General features: G+C 38.6%; 1 protein-coding gene across 1 annotated transcript in view; it reads right to left on the reverse strand.

Annotated features, from left to right (window-relative positions):
* CDK15 (cyclin dependent kinase 15) overlaps nt 1-21,490 on the reverse strand; it is a 117,123-nt gene that overhangs the window by 76,710 nt on the left and 18,923 nt on the right. Inside the window, exons 2-5 of the mRNA XM_050750893.1 lie at nt 15,118-15,479; nt 14,263-14,412; nt 13,955-14,052; nt 8,585-8,664 (exon numbers count right to left, since the gene is read on the reverse strand). Coding sequence (XP_050606850.1) covers nt 8,585-8,664; nt 13,955-14,052; nt 14,263-14,412; nt 15,118-15,240 — 451 coding nt within the window. The 5' untranslated portion in view covers nt 15,241-15,479. The remainder of the gene's footprint in view (nt 1-8,584; nt 8,665-13,954; nt 14,053-14,262; nt 14,413-15,117; nt 15,480-21,490) is intronic.

Genomic DNA, 21,490 nt, shown 5'->3' on the forward strand with positions numbered 1-21,490 from the left:
CCATTAGAAAAGAAGTGCTTTCTTTTCTATTGTGAGAGCTAAACTTGTAGGATTTAGCTAGGAGTTGCTGGGGTCAGATTACCAACACCTGGTGACAGCATGCCTGGGAATAAAATGAAGGCACGGCAAACCAGTGTTGGGTAATGAGAGACATGGCTTCCTGGTGGTATTTCTTATGCCCTACCAGCCTGTAGTTATCAGATCTGGGAGCCAGTGAATTGCTCTCTTTACTTGTCAGTTTAAGCTGACTTACACCAAAGGAGCTCCATCACACCTGTTAACCCTATTTGCTGTAATGACTAATGCTCTAATTTTTACTTTTTGCCCCCAGAGTCCTTATGGGCTAAATTTATTATTTCACTTTTACAAATGTGTTGCTTTGTAAATGTAATAAACAACTTCTCAGGCATCTGTTTAATCTCCCTAGTCTCAGACTAAAGGCCACATGGGAATTGAGGGAGTGACTTTCCCCCTTTTTGAGATGCTGCCACACCACCTAGTACCACACTCAGCCAAGAGTAAGCACTTAATTTGTCAAACATATTTATTGAGTGTCTTAAGGAGAACTGTCTGTGGAGCCAGAAGCCCTAATATGAATCCTGGCCCTGTCACTTCCTATCTGAGTAAGCTCTGGAGAGTATCTCAACCCAAGTCTCAATTCATTCCTTAGGAAAAGAGACATCGTTTTTCTGACTTACTTCATAGGGTTGCTATGAGGATGGAATCAGATACCATTTGTGGAACCTTGGTAAATGTAAAGCATTACAGAGGCAAATTAGAATTGGTATCCCTTCCCTCTTCTTGCCAGCTTCTTGCCCCTGCCTTTCACCTTGAACCCCACTAAACCTCTACTCTCAGTCTTAAAATCTTGTTTATGGTATGTTTCTGCTAGAGTCTTAAACACCTTCCATATTTTCTGACCATCAGTTGAGAATGCTTATACTTTATGTGTATTTTTATTTATAAATTATCTCATACATTTCTCTCTTTCCCCCACCCCTATGTTGCGAAGCATATAGCAAAATTAGATTTCAAAAGGATATGGTAAAACTGAAATTGCTAAGAATATTGTTAAGATATTTTAATTTTATGATTAATATAATTTTAGTCTCACCTAACTATATTACTAAAACTCCAGATGCTTCTTTATAAATCATGATGGCATGTTTTGTTCATTATGATGGCCTCATGCTCTCATTTGCTAAAATGGTCAAGGAACAATACCTACTTGGGATGAGGCTTCCTGCTAACAATACTGGATATAAACTTCATGTCGTTTTCTTGATAATTCTAGTTTTTGTAGAAGTAGGAAATGTGTCTGTTTTGTATTTCTCTGTTGTTCACTTACATTGGAATTACTAGTTTTACCCACAACCCACAGTTTCTTTGCAGAAATCTTTTTAACCATTCATCCAACTTTTTATCACATACAGATCTACTGGCATTACCTTCCAGATTGTCCAGAACCCCTCCCTTCTTGCCATACCTTCTGCCAGCACCCTGGACCAAGCCACTATCATATGTTGGTTGAATTATTGCAAATGCCTCCCAACTGCCTGCTTCCCCGCTTCCTTCCTACAGCCACTTATTCACAGGACAGCCAGACACTGCTATCCTTCTCAAATGAGTTAGGGCATATGCCTCCTGGTTCCAAACCCTCCAGTGGCCTCTCAACTCATGCAGAGTAAATTCAAAGGACTTGTGATTTCCTGCCCACCGTGTTGGCTGTGCGCATCGTGACCTGTCATCTCCTCACACTCCCATCTTTGCTCACTTGGCTTTAGCCTCATTGGCCTCCTAGCTGTTCCTTAGACACACTTGCAAACACATTTCCACTCCGTGGTCTTACACTTCTCATTGTCTTTTCCTGTAACCCTCTCTTCTCACATCTCTGCCTTCATTCTTCCTCACTTTCTTCAGAGCCTCCGTTCAAATGATACACACAGGTACAGACTTCCTTGACCATTCTACATGAAAAAGCAGCCATCTACTCCATCCCATCTCAGCAGCCCTCCACACCATCCCACCTCTACCCCATCCTACCCTCTCTCTCTCTGGGCCCTGCTTTATTCTTTTCCATAGTGCCTGTCACCACCATCTGACATATTATATATAAATATTTGCTTATTGTCTGTCTCCACAATTGAGAATATAAACTCCATTGAGAGCGGGCACTTTTGTTTTTTTGTTTATTGCTATATACCCAGTGCCTAAAACAATGTCTGGCACTCAATAAATATTTATCTTTAAATTAGTGGTCACTAATTACCTAATATCCTTTCTATACCTCTAGTTGGTTGGCAAAGGGTGTTTCTGTTGAAGATGCTTTTATTCCCCCTTTCTTTTAGTTGTCTCCCTCATTAGATTATAAATATTGTAGGCTTTATGGCCATGCCTATTACTGCTTTTCTAGTGCCCTAGAACTACTGAAATCGTTATATGAAAACTGAATTTTGCTGAATAATGAATAGGGAATTCAGATGAAAGAGCAGATGATGTTTAAAGCATTTATCTCACAGTATTGTTTATCATTTTGGTCCATCCACCAGAGGGATCTGAAATGCCTACAGCCTCAGATGTGTGGGTCTTAAACCCAGGAAGAAAAGGTCTTTCTTTCTTCTAATTTTAAGGACATTTTATAAACTGCACAGCAGGATGTGATATCTGTCCTGCAGACTAAACAGTTGAGGGACACAAAAATCAACTGAGAAGGGCAAAGATCCTAAAATTAGCATTCTGAGTCTCATAAAATAGTGTTTTTTATTATTCATGTATCCTATGTATACTTATTTTTGTTTTTCTTCAAATAAATGACACAAAAGTAAATAGGGATATCTTTAAGTCTCCAGAAGAAAGCTGATTCTCCAAAGTCCTAGGATGTGGCTCTATATAATGAAGGCCTGGTAGTCAAAGTCGTCTTTAGGCTGTAAACTCATTGAGGGCATGGATTGAACTTGCCCTTGTCTTTGCATCTCCAGCACTAGCACAGGCCTGGCATGTGGTGCTCAATAAATGCTCATGAATTAATGAAAGTCAGGCCAATTGTAATGAGTTTATGAGGAATCATATAATGAGTCAAGGATGGAGTCCTCCCCAACCTTCATTGGACATTGAATTAAAAAGTGTTTCTAGTCCCTGTTGTTACATTTCCTCTGAACTGAGAATCACAAATCAATGAGTCAAGTTATGCATTCCAAGAAAAGAAATAATTGAAATAATTTTAGATAAATGTTAGAGAAATAGTAAGACAAGTGTCAGATAAGTAGTTGTCTTGGTATTTTTGGAATTGTAATGCTGATCACATACCATTATCCTGGCATTGTTTTGTTTTATAAAGATGTAACTATGCACAGTGGATTTGCTATATTTGTGATGTGATTTGATTGTGTTCAATGGTAGACTTTCTGTCAACCAGGCATACCCTAGACTATTTGTGGTCATTGGCAGTTCAGAGGTTCTAATCAGCCTCCTCCCCTGCCTCATTGTGTGACCTTAGAGAGGACCCTTAGCCTATTTTTGGCTCAGTTTTCTCATATATGGATTGGGAATCATTACTTTGTAATGTTTTTCTACTAGAGAATGATCTTAAAAGATTCTTAGCTGAGCTGTTTCTAATTTAAACACTGCAATTACCGGCACTGTAGAATCAATGATAGAATCAGAATTGATGAATATACAACATGATATGTTATTTTATTTAAAATATTTCTTCTGGACACACAAGTGGCCAACAAACATATGAAAAAATTGCTCAACATTACGAATCATCGGAGAAATGCAAATCAAAACCTCAATGAGATACCATCTCACACCAGTCAAAAAGGCTATTATTTAAAAGTAAAAAATTAATGGATGTTGGTAAACTTGAGAAGAAAAGGGAATGCTTACACACTGTGGGTGGGAATGTTAATTAGTTCAGCTACTGTGGAAAACAGTTTAGAAATTTCTCAGAGTGAGGCAGGGCAGGCGAGCCCCAAAACTGGGGCTTAGCCTGGGAGGGTTCTTAGCTTCACCCAGGAAAGAATTCAAGGGTGAGCCTGCAGTGTTAGACAGCAGCTTTTATTGAAGCAGCAGTGTTCAGCAGCAGTGGGTGTACTGCTCCTTGCAGAGCAAGGCTACTGTATAGGCAGTGTGCCCAGAGTAGCAGCTCAGAGGTAGCTCTACAGTTACATTTATACCCAATTTTAATTATATGCAAATTAAGGGGCAGTTTATGCAGAAAGTTTTAGGAAAAGAGTGGTAATTCCAGGTTGTCAGGTTGTTGCCATGGGAAAGGGTGGTAACTTTCAGGTGTTGCAATGGCAATGGTAAACTGACATGGCACACTGGTGGGTGTGTCTTCTGGAAAGCTGTCTCCACCCAGGCCCTGTTCCGGCTAGTCCTAAATTTGGTTCAGTGTTCAAGCCCCACCTCTGGAGTCGAGTCCCACCTCCTGCCTCAAAAAAACCAAAAACAGAATTACCATTTGACCCAGCAATTCCATTCCTGGGTATATACCCAAAAGAAAATAAATTGTTCTGTCAAAAAGACACCTAGACTTGTATGTTCGTCACAGCACTCTTCACAATAGCAAAGACATGGACTCAACCTAGGTGCCCAGCAATGGTGGATTGGATAAAGAAAATCGGTACACTGGCATCATAAAATACTATGCAGCCACACACACACACAAAGAACAAAATCGTGTCCTTAGCAGCAACATGGATGCAGATGGAGGCCATTATCCTAAGTGAATTAACGCAGGAACAGAAAACCAAATTCCACATGTTCTCACTTACAAGTGGAAGCTAATAAGTGGGGGTATTGGGTACACCCAGACATAAGATGAGAATAATAGACACTGCACCAGGGACTCCAAAAGGGGAGAGGAAGGGAGGGGGACACAGGTTGAAAAATGACCTATCAGGTACTATATTCACTATTTGGGTGACAGGATACCTCAGCATCATGCAATATACTCATGCAATAAACCTGGACATGTATCCCTTGAATCTAAAATTAAAGATTAAAAAAATACTTCTTCTGCATTTTCCTTAATGTTTATACAAAATGTATCATGAAAAACAGATTTCTATTTTTATATTTACTGTTGCTAAACAAATACTTTAGTTAAGCATTTCCAAATCCATCATAATAAAGTAGAAAGGATTTTAAATAGAATAGATACGGATTCTAACAACTCTGATTACTATCTCTGTGACCTCAGACAAGTTACCTAACCTCTCTGAGGCTGGAATTTCTTTTCTCTAAAACAAAAATAGCACATTTTACTTCCTAGGGTTAATATAAAGGTTTTTAAAAAATATATTATGTAGGGGGAAAGGGAGATTATGTCATGTGCCTGGTCCTCAAAAAAGATTAGTTATACGACTCCTTCCTAAGAAAAATGCTATTAGCAGGCTGAAAGTCCTCAGTTTAAACCAAAAGTTGACCACTTGAACAAAAATATTTAAAACAATGCACATTATTAAGATATTGCTATAAAGTTCATAAAACTAAGAAATGTTATACTATGTAAAAACATAACACATTAACCTATTCAAATGAAAGTATTTTCTCCTAGTTGTAAAAATAAACACTTAAAATACAATTCTAGAGTCAATTGTGAGAGATTTCTAAGGTACTATGAAGGCCTCTGCTTTTCTTAATTAGCAAAGGAATGAGAGTGGTAGGGAACACATCTATTTTGTGTATTGCTGCGTATCTAGCAGTTCAGCAGAGTGCCTGGTCATAGTAGGTGCTAAATGAATATTTCTAGAGTGGGTGTATAGAAAGCATACAAATTTTTGAATCAGAGAGATTTGGTTTGAATCACTGCCATATAGTGGAATAATATTAATAATATCTACCTCTAAGGGTTATTAAGAGGATTGAAATAAGTATGAAAAGCACCTGACACATGTATTAAGATATATTTCCCTTGGGAGGCTGAGACAGGTGGATCACCTGAGGTCAGGAGTTCAAGACCAGCCTGGCCAACATGGTGAAACCCCGTTTCTACTAAAAATACAAAATTAGCCGGGTGCGGTGGTGTATGCCTGTGATCCCAGCTACTCGGGAGGCTGAGGCAGGAGAATTGCTTGAATCCCGAAGGCAGAGGTTGCAGTGAGCCGAGATCGTGCCACTGCACTCCAGCCTGGGCAACAAGAGCAAAACTTCATCTAAAAAAAAAAAAAAAAAAAAAAACCCCATATATTTCCCTTAGTGCTGTTCATACTTTTGCTAGTTTCATAATATCACATGTTAAGGTCAAATGAAAATAGTACTCCAAATGACCAGACTAGTAAATTGCCACATGTATTCTACCTGTATAGAAAGAGACCATATATGTAGTAAAATCATACTTAATAAATCTTTGGCTGCTATAGCATCAGGGCAGCCAAATTGTTCAGGAAAAGCAATTCCTGCTTCAAGGCTGTTTAAAGAAGGCTGCATTACTTGTTCAGTTTTCCTGCACGTGCCTTTCGGTTGCCTTTTTAGCTAGTGACCCTGGATTTTAGCTAATGAACTCCAGCTGTTCTTATTTTGCCTTCCAGCCCTTCTCATTTAACCTCCTGTCTCCCTGGTCTCACATCCTTAAAGTTCTTACAGGAAAAATGGGACAGTGCCAAAGTTTCCAAATGAAGCCTCATATCTTCTTGAGGGGAGAGGGCTCTTTTAACAAGGGCTCCAAGCTTTTATAGTGGTGTAAAAAGAAACATTCATTGTTGGAAATTGGATTCCTAACAACCTCCAATGTGTCAGAAATCCTCTTGTGGTTTTTAATATTACACAAGCAAAGCATTCGGTAAGGTAAGTCCATAAAACAAACCAAGAAAGTCCACAGTTGACTACTAAATGTAATTGTAAACACCTGTGATGGAGAGGCAATTCCTCCGTAAATATGCAATGAAAGAAACATTTAGCATACAGAACAAAACGGATCCAGCTTTTCTGAACCATGCTGAGAACCATCCGTTAGCAAACCTGGCAAAAGGTTTCACTGTTACAGTTAAATGTCAACCTGAAAAACTTGGCTGTGGGCAATATCTAAGCAAAGCCAATCTTCAGCAATTGACAAACTCAAGCTCACAAAGGAGACCTTCCTCTTATGCAGGTGACCTGGGAATTTCTATTACGTTCACAAATACTCTTTAACCTACCCATACATCTCTTTCCAAATCTGATCATCCTTTCATGGAGACCATTAATAAGTACATTAGTTAATGCAGTTTCCATTACATTAAACATTTAAAACCATGCCTTCTCCCAGAATGCACCTGATCCTACCAGGATGAATCTCTGGCTAAACCAATAGCCCATTTGGCCCTCCAATTAAATTCAAAATGATGTATTTCCCAGGGGCTCTGAAAGACTTTTGAAAAGGATATCAAATTCAGTTATAAACTCATTTTCCAAATTGCTTTTTCCATGCCTGTTTGCATAACCCATCCTTACAAGCTCATTTCAAAATCTACTGACTCCATCAGTCACACTGAGACTAACTTGTTCTCTAAAATCTTAGTTTATGTCTTTTATACACTTGTGACTTGAATCATGTGCTCCGTTAAGACTACAAATGACAGAACAAAGATATGAGTTTCTCTTCTCATCCTTCACAGCATCCAGCAGCATAATCTGCATATAGCATGTGCTTAGTAAAGAACAGAAAATAAGTAGTTAAAAGTGGGAGAAAATAAGGCCAGGGAAGTGCCATTTCTCTGGGATTTTGCTGAAATGCACAGCAATCCTATCATCATCTTATTTCAAATGGCTCATACAATAAAGGTTGATAAATTATATTTTTAATGATTCATTTCACTATGTTGGCTTTATATTTTATATTATAAAGTATTAGTTATCTTGATGGTAAATAAGACATTACCCAGGAAAAGAAGAATGGAATAATAATGGTCAACATTTGTTGAACTCTGAAAAATGGACTCTGTGATAAATGCTTTATATACATATTCTTGTTGAATCCTCATAACAACTCCATGAAATAGGTACTATTATTATCCTCTTTCTGCAATAAACTGAGTCATAAATAGTTAAAGTAATCTACCCAACATCATACCACTAGTGATTGGTGGACCTATGCTTCAAACCCAAGTCCATTTGACACCAGGTTCCTCACCGATTTGCTATACTGCCCAGGGCACAGACAAAATACAGGCAGAACACTAAAAATGCATACCTTCTGGAAAATCTCCAGGTGCTAGCTAACAACATGTTATGTTCAGGCAAATTTCCCAGTAAGAATTTGTGTGATTATATATTTTCTCTTTTATAGGAATTTTCTGAGGTTATATAGGTATAGCCTTAGCACCTAGCATGAGGCCAAACACATGGAAAGTATTAGTAATTGCTCAGTGAATTCATAGTTTCGGTCAAGTGATATAATAGTTTTAAATCTCAATTTCCTCAAAATTAAGTAATAAAATAGCAGTGTAAATGCTCTTGAAAAACTTGTATGAAAAATAAAAATGTAATTATAGTATTCCAGAAGAATCAAAACTAGATGCTGAATGGATCAATGCAATAAATTTTTTACCAAATCAAGGAGTCAAAACAGATCTGTTGGGTCCATTTCTGCTGTTCTTACCTTCTCGGATAGCTGTAAATGGGACTCCTTCTTCTGCATTCATGCTGATGACTTTTAAAGCCACTAGTTGTCCATTTATTCTAGAAAAGAGGGATTGAGGGGCACACACTTATTGAGGTGGTTCTAAGCAGCAATTTATACCAAAGATCAAACAAAAGCAGTTTCACTTCAAAACATATTGTAGCATATAAATCTATAATTTTCTCAAAATAAAAAGTTTAGCATATATCAATACATATATAACATATATATTCCAAAGCATTTTCCCTCTTCACTAAAGTGATACATATATGTCCATTATAGAAAATTTGGAGCTTATTATTTTTCATCTGACTTATTGTAGTGTTTTGTTTTTTGTTTGTTTGTTTGTTTTTGAGACAGAGTCTTGCTCTGTTGCCCAGGCTGAAGTGCAGTGGCACGATCTCGGCTCACTGCAACCTCCACCTCCCGGGTTCAAGCAATTCTCCTGCCTCAGCCTCCCAAGTAGCTGGGATTACAGCCACCATGCCTGGCTAATTTTTGTATTTTTAGCAGAGATGGGGTTTCGCCATGTTGGCCAGGCTGGTCTCAAACTCCTGACCTCAGGTGATCCGCCCACCTCAGGCTCCCAAAGAGCTGGGATTACAGGCACGAGTCACCATGCCCAGCCTTGTAGTGGTCTTCTGACAGTTTCCCTGCTGAGACACTTGCACTCCCACTATTTATTCTCAGCAGAGTAGTTGGAGGCATGCTTTTAAAATGACCATCAGGACAAGTCACTTTTCTGTTCAAAAACCACCATATCTCCATGCATTACTCAGAATAAAAGCCAAATTCTTACAGCGGGCTTCTAGGTGCTACCTGATCTTCCCAGGTCACACCACTAGCTCTCTCTCTCTCTTCATTTCCTCCTACTGTCCCTTCATTTGTCATTTTATTCATTTCTCAGCTAAGTGCCTAGAATAGAGAAGATTTTAATGCAGGTATAAATCCATTGTTTTTAATACAGTGGGATTAAAATCATATTGTTAGTAACCTTTTTTCCTCCATGTAACTTTTCTCTTATAGTTCATTCTTGTATGATCCAATATTTAATAATGATTTAACATTTAATCATATAAATATACTATACTGTATTTAGCCAATTTCAAAAGCCTTTTCGTTGTTTCTAGCTTTGGGCTATTACAAAAATACTGTGATGATCATACTTGTTGACAAATCTTTTCAGAAAACCCCAGTTATTTCCTTAAAGTGGTGGCAGAATTGCTGATTCAAAGGGTACGCAATGCACGTGTTTTTATTGATTTGCACTCGTGTTCCCAAACTGTCCCATGGAGTAATGGTACACTAACTGGTCATGAGAATGGCCATTCTCCCACTCCCTCACCAACATGGGGCAGGTTTTGTTTTGGGGGCTTTTAGACTTCACTTTTTAGAACAGTCTTAGATTTATAGAAAAATTGAGAATGCAGTACAGAAAGTTCCCACATATCTCCCATCTAGTTTCCTCTATTGTTAATATCTTACATTAATATGATATGTTTGTTATAATTAATGAACAAATATTGGCACATTATTACTAACTAAAGTCCATAGTTTATTAGGATTTCTTTAGTTTTTACCTAATGTCTTTTTTGTTTTTGGTCCAGGATCTCATTCAGGATTACATTTAGCTGTCCTGTCTCCTTAGGCTCCTCTTGACTGTGACAGTTTCCCAGATTTTCTTTGTTTCTGATGACCTTGAGAGTTTTGAGGAGTACTAGTTAAGTATTGGGTAGGATACCCATCTCTTGGAACTTTTCTGATATTTCTCTTATAATGAGACTGGGTTATGGGTTTGGGGGAGGTAAAGTACCATTTTTATCACATCATATTAAGAGTGCATACCATCAGCCAGGTGTGGTGGCTCACGCCTGTAATCCTAACACTTTGGGGGGCTGAGGTGGGTGGATCGCCTGAGCTCAGGAGTTTAAGACCAGCCTGGGCAACATGGTGAAACCCCGTCTCTACTAAAATACAAAAAACTAGCCGGGTGTGGTGGCAGGCGCCTGTAATCCCAGCTACTCAGGAGGCTGAGAGAGGAGAATCACTTGAACCTGGGAGGTGGAGGTTGCAGTGAGCTGAGATCACACCACTGCACTCCAGTCTAGGCAACACAGCAAGACTCCATCTGAAAAAAAAAAGTGCATACCATCATCATGATTTATGACTTTTGATGTTGACCTTAATCACCTGTCTGAGACAGTGTTGGTCAGGTTTCTCTACTATAAAGTTACTCTTTCTCTCCCTTTTTCATACTGTACTTTTAGAGAAATGCCACTATGAATGACCCACACTTAAGGAGTGGAGAGTTTTGCTGTACCTCTTTGAAGGTATATTATCTACATAAATTATTTGTATTTATTTGGCATGAAAGATTTGTTTCTTCTCTCCCATTTGTTAATGTATTGAATAATTTATTTATATCAGTATGAACTCATAGATATTTATTTTATACTTTGGGTTATAATTTAACACCACTTTTTTTGGTTGCTCAAATTTTTGCAGCTTTGTCCTTTGGAAGCTCTTTCAGTTGGCTCCTGTGTCCCTCTGAGATAGCCCTATCATGTGGGTTTGCTTTTTGCTTTCATCTTCATTTTTTTGGCCTATTTGAAAGGTAAAAAGGTTTATCACATTTCAATTTACATTTCCTTAACCATATGTGAAACTTTTTCATACGTTTATGGATCTTTTCTGTTTTTCTTGTGATTTGCTGATTTGCCCACCTTTTTATTGAACTATTTTGCACATACTTTTCCCCAGTTTCTTTTGTTTGCCTTATCATGTCTTTTAAATTTTGTTTAAAAGTTTTATGATGTATTTTCCTCAGAACATGGTTCCGTGAAATTCTCCCCTAAACCTTGCAAAAAGTTTTTTGGCAAGTATGTTTATAAGAGAAAATGCTTTATACCTTTTTTTTTTTTTTTTTTTTTTTGAGACAGAGTGTCACTCTCGCCCAGGTTCGTGTGCAGTGGTGTCGATCTCAGCTCACCGCAACTTCCGCCTGCAAAGTTCAAGTGATTCTCCTGCCTCAGCCTCCTAAGTAGCTGGGACTACAGTTTTATAAATAAGGTAACAGTTGAACCGGGAATCTGACGGAGGGGAGGAGTCAGCTGTGTGCATGAACAGTGGAAGGCAGCTCCAGGCAGAGGGAGCAGCAAGTTAAAAGTCCTTGACTGAGGCAGGAGCAGTCCTGGCATTGGAGCAGGAGAGGCGAAGGAGAGATGAGGACAGAGAGCAGCTGAGTGTGTGCTGGGGAATGGAGGGTAGGGATTGTATAGGGTCTTGTAAATGACCATTCCAGGGACTGTTTTGTATTAGATATTTACAGGATATTTGTATTAGAAAATCTAATAGAGCAAAGATGTCAATAATTCTCTAATTTAGAGTTTTGATATATTCTAAAAATAGTCTAAAGCAACAATAATTAAAATCAAGGCTGGGTGCGGTGACTTATGCCTGTAATCCCAGCACTTTGGGAGGCTGAGGTGGGCGGATCACTAGGTCAGGAGATTGAGACCATCCTGGCTAACACGGTAAAACCCCGCCTCTACTAAAAAACTACAAAAAATTAGCCGGGCGTGGTGGCAGGCACCTGTAGTCCCTAGTCCCAGCTACTAGGGAGGCTGAGTCAGGAGAATGGCATGAACCTGCGAGGCAGAGCTTGCAGTGGAGCTTGCAGTGAGCCGAGACGGCACCACTGCACTCCAGCCTGGGCAACAAAGCGAGACTCCATCTCAAAAAAAAAAAGCAGCACAAATATAAGAAAAGATAGATTAAGGAAACATGATTTTTTAAAAAGATTAGAACAGAAACAATTTCAAGTAGTCATAAGATCTAATATGTAATCACGGCAGCATTTCAAACCATCAGAGAAAAGAAAATCTAGTAAATGGAGCTGGGATGATTGTGAATATACAATATAAATTCCCAATATATAAAAGAGTTAAATGAAAAAGAAAACATACAGTAACTAGAAGAAAAGATGAGTGAATTCTGTGTAAACTTTGGGCTAGAAAGGTCTGTTTGTGTGGGACAAAGTCAGAACTCAGAAGGGAAGATCAGAAGTGTTCATGGTACCCATGTATCCAAGTATGTTCCAGGGTGCCCCAGATCTGAGCCATCTTGAAACAGTTACCATGGCCAAACTGATATGAGGAACCTTAGAATAAAATCAAATGTGGTCTTTTATTGCAGATATTCTCAGCATTAAAAAAAGTTAATATACACCATGACTAAAACAGATTAAGAAAGTATAAAGGGCCAGGGCAGGAGAATCGCTTGAACCCAGGAGGTGGAGGTTGCAGTGATCTGAGATCGTGCCACTGCACTCCCTGAGTGACAGAGTGAGATTCCATTTCAAAATAAATAAATAGATAAATAATAAAAAAAAATAAAATTGTATGTCCCCTACAATCTTGTTTTAACAAGTAAAAATAATAATAACAGCATAAATACTAAGATAAATAATGAATATTTAGTCTCGTAGTAGTTATATAAAATTTTTCTTTTTTCTTTTTTTTGTTTTTGGCCAGTTAAATGAAGCAGTGGGAGTGGAGAAGGAACAAAGAAATCTGTAGCTGGTTGTGATCAAGTAGTAAATACCACTGCACTTGGATCAGCTATATTTTTAAAATTAATATTTAACCACTATTGAGCCATTATTTTTATCTATTGGAGTAACATAAAGAAAAAATGACCTTCCAACTTTCCCACCTTGACTAAAAGACAAGGGAATTCATGGATCTTTTATATATATTTAACAAAGTTTGTTGTTTACCAAAATTAGTACTTAGCTTTTGGATAAGCAGTATTTTTATTCTCCAGACATTTTGTATATTTTGCAAGTATAAAAAATCTAGGATTCATCATCTTTTGCATGTACCATAATTTGCAGAAACCAACTCCAATTTCTTCTATAAAGGCCAGGTGGAGGAATGAAGCAGCAAACTCCAGGTTGCCATTACAAACCTCTGTCATTGTGATTTAGGGAGGGATATAAAAAACCTGTTAGAGACGCTTTACCAACTGTGCCTCCCACCGGCCTGAAGAGTGGTAATTGTTCTTTGGGTCAGTAGTAGAGAATGTCTATTTTCTTTGAATTCTCTGAATTGAATGCAAGAAGGGAAAGGCTGATAAACATTTAAGTGGGCTGATTTTAATTAGGGCAGGGCAGGTTTGTTTTTCTTTCAAGGCTGTTTAAGTCATCATGTCTCTCTCCCTGTCGGCCATGGTGTCTTGCCCAGGTCCTGAGTGCTATGAACCTCTATGATGTCTCACCTGGCTTTATAATGTGAATTAAGGGGGCAGGACCCTTATCTCTAAAGTGTATCCCAGCTATGTGTCACTCACCTGCTAATCCCCTTGTAAACTGTAGCATAAGAGCCTTCACCCAGCTTCTCCAAGTTCAAGTAAGATGAGGCTGCTCCAAAAGGGAGGCTCTTCCTCTGCTTTAGGGGAATGGGGAAAAGGAGTGGGTGAAAGGGAAGAGAGAAAGAGCACTTTTTTTTAGTGTTGACTTTTTTCTCCAGGGAAATTAGACAGCATTTCCAGAGCAGACTTGGGAAGGCTCGCTCAGTAATTGCCCTGGACATAAGGGCCGGCCTCCCTAGACAAGCACACATTAAATTCTTCTTGATCAACATCAGCTGCTCACTCACCCACTGAAAACTCTGCCTCAGATCCTCTTCCTGAAAAGAATCACTGTTACTCCGTGGCCTTTTACTCTTGAACTTCTGGGCACGGACATCCTGACGTCCCCTGGGGTGAAATGAAGTCATGGAACATGATGCTTCTTTTAGGTCTGTTAGCTAGAGAAAAAAGAAAGAGCAGAAATAAAATTTATGCAAAGTAAAGATTCAGTGCCTGGTAAAACAATTTTTTCTTTATTTGCCTCATTTTCACTCTTCACATGTTTTCTAAGCTTCCTGTACCCCCAAAAGGCACTTTTCTTGAAAGATCCCCGAAAAAGACCACAATGGTATCAACTCCTGAAATACTACATTCTTTCTTCACCTAAAAATATGTCTTTAACATTTAGGTTAACCTAAATCTCTTTGATGGATGTTTTCCAACTTTTTTCTGTTTAACTCTGGCTTTTTTTTTTTTTTCCTGTCCACTTAATTTATTGCTGTGGGGGAATAATCTACTACTGCATTGCTAATAATCATGAACTAATTACTAAAGTTTCGAATCCATAGCATATCAACTAATACTGCAGCTTGCCTTTTAAATCTCAGCTCTGTAATTTAGGACCTTAGAGATTTCGAGAGAACTACTTCAAGCCAAGTGAGTTTCGTGCAACCCAAAGCCAAGGATTATTTTTCCCTTTTGGTTTACAAGAAATTCTCCAAATTTGATAACTACAGCCATAAATTTTCTGTGACTTTAATAGAATTTTCATTTTATTGGTTTAGACCTACCGCAGAAGAATCAGACCCTGCTACAAAAAGGGAGTGTCTGAACTCCTTGGTTTATCAATAGAGAAAGATGCTCTCCTCCTGGGATACAAATACCTTGAACGCAGCCTCCATGGTCTCAGGCTGACTCCTCCGACAGCTGTGTGCCTCGCCTCCCTCTGAACAACGATAGCAGCTGCATCCAGGCTGTACAGTCTTTGCACACAGCTCTTGACCCATAATCTTCTAGGTTCAAGGAGAAAACCCGCACTTGAACCTTTCCCCCACTGCCTCTCCTATCCTTGTTCTGTCCCTTTTTGCCAGAGGTCAGCAGTGTGGAGCTTTCATATGACTCACATGATGACTCTGCCTGGAGCAGCCTCACAACTTCAGCAGTTTTTCCTTATCAGTGCAAGAAACTCCACATCAGACAGGGATTGCTTGCATTCAGATGTGCACAACTGAAAACGAGGCAGCTGCTATTGAATAGAATAAAATTTGGCACAGTTAAGGTTCTTGTTCTGGCCACAAGTTAGTGCTATTGGTATACATAGTTTTTAGGGATTGACATTGCTCATCAATGTAATGATATTTATATGATATCATTGATAGTGATATTGATATTAGGTTTTCCTGGTGCTAAAGTGGACATGTTGAAGACTATTTTTCTCCCTGCCTTTTATCTGAAAGCATTTTGGTTTTCAGACTTTAAAACAAATTTTCTACCTAGCTAACTTTTAGTAGTCATAGAAACCACAGAATCATAAGACAGGAAAAAAGTTGAAGATATCTACTCTATCTCTTTGCCTTCAAACAACAGTGTATCCAATAGTCTTAGAAGGGTTGCCATTCATTCATTTATTCAAAAACTATGTGGTGAGTGCCTGTGTTGTTCTTAACTATACAAATGATGATACTAGCCAATGGTGATGGAGAGAGAGGAGTTTGAATGAAATACTTTCTTCTTTTCTTGCTTCCTTACACATATATGTAATTAATGTTTACTATATGTAAAGTACTATAATAATAGCACGACATGTCAAGGAACCTGGCTCAAATTGGTTTGCAGTCTGTAGTCTTCAAATGCAACATTTTTCTCTGTTAGATTCCTAAGATTATTGCCACTATAATGTACTAATCATAGAGTGAGACAGAATGGAGGATATATAAACATTCAATCATTATTAAGGGAAAAAATAAGAGTCATGTCTATCATCACAACAATATTTACGAATATTTGATGTTTGAACCTCATGATGGTTTTTTAAAATGTTCAGGTAATTTAATTATGAGCATGTATTTTTTCATTTCAAAATTGCCACAAGAGACTTAAGTCAATTCTAAGATTCAATCTAGAGATATTTTGTGGGGAAAAAAAAAAAAAGGAACAATACTTGGCTCAAAGACCATTAAACTTGTTTTATCTTTTTTTTTTTGAGATGGAGTCTCTCTCTGTCGCCCAGGCTGGAGTGCAGTGGCGCGATCTCAGCTCACTGCAACGTCCACCTCCCGGGTTCACGCCATTCTCCTGCCTCAGCCTCCTGAGTAGCTGGGACTACAGGCGCCCGGCACCGCGCCTGGCTAATTTTTTGTATTTTTAGTAGAGATGAGGTTTCACCATGTTAGCCAGGATGGTCTTGATCTCCTGACCTCGTGATCCATCCACCTTGGCCTCCCAAAGTGCTGGGATTACAGGCCTGAGCCACCGCGCCCAGCCAAAGACATTAAACTTTTGACTGACAACTGAGAGACTGAGAAGCTAGTTTCTCAGAATATTTAATTCCATTTGAATTTATAATAATGTAATTATAATACATTTTATCAGAAATGCTAATTTCTTCCTAAAAGATTGTTAATTTCATCACATAAAAGTTATGTCCCAGGTCAAGTCTATGACGACTGTTCTTGCATTTTTGTTTTTGGAAACAGAGTCTCCCTCTGTCTCCCAGACTGGAGTCCAGCTGGGCGATCATCGTTCACTGTAGCCTCAGCCTCCTGGGCTCAGTGATCCTCCCACCTCAGCCTTCCGAGTAGCTAGGACTGCAGGCCTGTGCCAAGACAACCAGATAATTATTTTTTGTAGACACAGGGTCTCACTATGTTGCCCAGGCTTGTCTTCAACTCCTGGCTTTCAAGAATTCCTCCTACCTCAGTCTCCCAAATAGCTGGAACTGGGGGTGCACACCACCAAGCCTGGATACTTTTTTTATTATTTGTACAAACAGAGGTTTCACTATGTTGCCCAGGCTGGTCTCCAACTCCTGGGCTCAAGTGATCCTCCTGCCTCCCCAAGTGCTGGGAATACACAGGTGAGCCACAGCACTGGCCTACAGCCTGGTTAATTAAAGGTGTAAATTGCTATGTTTAGATACTAGAATGAGCTACTTGTTTTTTTCTTCCAGAGACAGGGTCTTGCTTTCTTGCTCAGGCTGGAGTGCAAGAGCTATTCCCAGGTGTGCACTGCGTACCTGCCAGAACTCCTGAGCTCAAGCAATCCTCCCACCTCTGCCTCCCAGATAGCTGAAACTACAGGTGTGTGCAAACAGACTGGCTTTACGGTCTTGTTTAAAGCCAAGGAAAAATATCTGATGACTTTTTAAGATATTTTCTTGCTGTGTCAGAAATAGCTTTTGTTCTGAAAGATTTCTGAAGGACAGAAGACTTAGACGATTTCATTTAGCATTGTGCATTAGGCTGTTTGTGAACCACTCCAGATTGGCTTGGCTGCACCTCCTTTAGCAGCCTGGTTGCCATCATAGCAACAGAGGCCATTTCTGGGGTCTTGAAGCACACTCATTGTTGCTGCTACCTCCTCCCGTCATAGGACAAGGAACCCTAACACGTGAAGCTGACTGACCAGGAGAGACCCTCGTGCTTGCCCACCAGCCTAAACAGACCAAGAGCCAGAGAGGCTTGGGCTTCCCTAGCAACGGCTTGCAAGGGCCAGGTGATACAACCAGAACTGCAGGAAGTTCAATGGAGTGCGGTTCCACCATTGGGAAACCAGAGATGTTGTGGAGTTGAGATCAGCTCAGAAACATGCTCCATTTTGAGAGTGTCGCTTGAGCCTGGGAGTTTGAGGTTGCAGTGAGCTATGATTGCATCATGCATTTCATCCTGGGCAAAAGAGTGAGACCCTGTCTCAAAAAAAAGAGAGAGAGAGATGAAAGGTGAAAGAAAGAAAAAAAGAAAGAAAGGGAAAAAAACTTCCATTTATAAGGTTGATGCAAAAGTAATTACAGTTTTGCCCTTACTTTCAATGACAAAAACCGCAGTTACTCTTGCACCAACCTAATAATCCTAATATTTCCTCTCTCCTTCTCCTCACTTCTACTTCCCTAAGGTTGCACAAACTGCCCCTACAACCCCACCCCTTTTACCTCAGGCTCTGTTTTCAGGGAATTTGTGTTAAGACAAATGGTAGCCACTTTTTAATTGGCAGTAAAAATTTTAAGTTACTGATCGTTTCAGGCTAGCTTCTCCACCCACCACATTTTTGAAGTTATTTTTCCCTTCTCAAGTGGTGTAAATTCAAACTACTATGTTTAGTTAACAGTTGCCATTTTTTCCAATCTTTGCATTCTATCTTTATTAAATTTAGCCAAATATAACGTTTCTAGAATATGTTGATTATCACAGCATTCAACAGATAATATGAGAAATAATGTAAAATCTGTTATAAACATTGAAAATAATTCATATATGTCTACAATGGAGTAATTACACAATGGAGTAATATGCAGCTGTTAAAAGGAAGGAGATTTATATATAATGACATGGAGTGATGACCAAAATATATTGTTAAGTTAAAAAAGCAAAATGCAGAACAATATTTGGTGGCAAAGAAATGAAGGGAAATAAAGTATAGTCAGGGCCAGGCATGGTGGCTCACAACTGTAATCTCAACATTCTGGGAGGCCAAGGTGGGAGGATTGCTTGAGCCCAGGAGTTGGAGACCAGTCTGGGCAACATAGTGAGACCCCATCCCCAAAAATAAAAATAACAAATAAAAAAAGTGTAGTAGTAATCTTACCAATAGTAGCAATATTATTACTATTATTTTAGATCTATTATAGAGGAAAAAAGATTTCTCACCCATCTTTAGGTTCATGGATGACATCCATATACCAATAGACAGATTAACAAGAGAAAAGCACACAAATTTATTTAATGCAAGTTTACACAACACAGGAGCCTTCTGAAATGAAGACCCAAACAAACAGGGAAATCTGTATTTTTATGCTAAGCTTGATGAAGAAAAGTAGATAATTGTGAAGAAACGTGATTGGAGGACAAAAGGGTCTGATCTAATGGTAAGAAACTGGGGAGAACTTAGCAAGACCTGTTTATTATTCTTGGCATCTCCGTGTCTTCAGGGATAATGATATTCCTTTTTACAGGGTATAGGAAACTTATCTCTGGAGTTGAGGTCTTATGACCTACTTTAGAGGGAAGTCAGTTAGATTTTATGACCTGCTTTAAGGGAGAAGGGTTGAGAGGAAGATGGGAAGATGAGAATGACTTTCCTGCTTCTGCTGTTTTCTCAAATACCAAGGTGCCATACTTGGGGGTAGCATATTCTGAACCCCATCATTATTATAGGCATATCTTAGGTTAAAACTGGTGAGTAATTATGCTAATGCCATTGGAAACCAAACTTTTCAGTGTGAGAGAAAATAGACGTAAATATCAAATCAAAGAAATCAAGTAAAAATTATGTGATCTTAAATTTGACTTGGAAATAAAAACTTATGGCTTTTATTTGTTTAAAAAAAGCTCTGTCAACCAAAAAGACCTAGAAGCAATGACAACTCAATAGCAATGAGCAGCCCTACTGCTCCAATTTTGGTCTCTTAACACCATTTTCCACTAAAAAGAGCTAAACATCCGTGGAAAAATGGTGGATTCCAGATTCCAGGTCTGGAGTATGAACTCGACAAATGAGCCTGGGATATCTTTCTTGCCAGAAAGCAAGGAAGTTATCAAGAAAGATGTCCTAGGCTCATCTTAAGCCAACTGGAGTCCTGTTAAAAGGATATGAAAGCTAACCTGAAAGGGACTCACATTGGTTGAAGACTGGGCAATTTGAGTAGCAAAAATAAGAATGACTGCAATGACACATGGAATGTATAAAATCTGTAACTTTACAGTAATTCTAAACAAAAGTGTCCACTTGAAGGTTTCCAGTTTACAAACTTATTACTCTGAATATTAATAAAGGAGAAAAATCAAGTATTTTTTGTATTTTGTATTTTCTACATAAATTATTTTTTCAAGATTATCAAAGACTTAATGAGGGGAAATTTCTTCCTTATGGGAGAATTCCAGCTAATAAATGCAAAAGAAGGAATAGAAATACAAACATCACTATCATGGAATCTCTAATGCAATGATCTAAGAAAGCAATCATTAATGGATGCTAAAATCATTAGGTGGAGGATTGATGAGGAACTTTGCAATGAAGGGGTCAGGCTGACACCATCTGAGCCCACTGATCAATCTTAGCTTCACTAAATTTGGGACATCCAGATATTATATGTCTCCTGTTATGATGGAACGGGACATACAGCACCACTTGTGATGTAACTAAAGAAAACAATTAAACCTGAATCTAATAAAGTTTCTAGCTCTAAAACCAAATTACAAGAAACACGGAGGACACAGAAATTAAATATCACAGGAATCAAATAGGCAAATCAGGAAGGACAAAAATCTCTAAGAGATTTCTCTAACAAATCTATGGCATTAAATAAGAAGAAAATGAAGAGAATTTGAAAGACTTAAGGGCCAGGCCCAGCGGCTCACACCTGTAATCCCAATACTTTGAGAGGTCGAAGTGGGACAATTGCTTGATCTAGGAGTTCAAGAACAGCCTGGGTAACATAGTGAGACCCCATCTCCACAAAAACTGAAAAAATTAGCCAGGTGTGGTGGCACGCACCTGTGGTCCTAGCAACTGGGAAGGCTGAGGTGGGAGGATTGCTTGAGTTCAGGAGGTCAAGGCTGCAATGAGCCGTGGTTGTGCCACAGCACTTCAGACTGGCTGACAGAGCAAGATGTGTCTCTCTCAAAAAAAAAAAACAAAAAACAAAAAACAAAACAAAACAAAAAAACCCGATAACAAACAAATGCAATATATAGATATGGTTTGGCTCCTGATTTGAACAAATTAACTGTAAAATGACATTCCTGAAAGAAGTATTGAAATTCAAATATGGTATTAGATGGTTTTAAGAATTTATTTTTAATTTTGCATGATGATTATGTTTTAAAAAGAATCCTGCCATTCGAGATGCATACTAAAGTATTTATAGGTAGAATGGCATAATTTCCAGGCTTCCTTTAAAATACTGCAGACATATATTCTGGGGATAGAAAATACAAAAGTGGTAAAAATATTGATCATCGTTTAAACTGAGTAATAACTATAGGGAGATTCATTTCTGTGATCTGACTTCTAAATAAAAATGTAGAAAAACAACAGTGTTTT

This window comes from Macaca thibetana, chromosome 12 (assembly GCF_024542745.1).
Source record: "Macaca thibetana thibetana isolate TM-01 chromosome 12, ASM2454274v1, whole genome shotgun sequence".
Lineage (NCBI taxonomy): Eukaryota > Metazoa > Chordata > Mammalia > Primates > Cercopithecidae > Macaca > Macaca thibetana.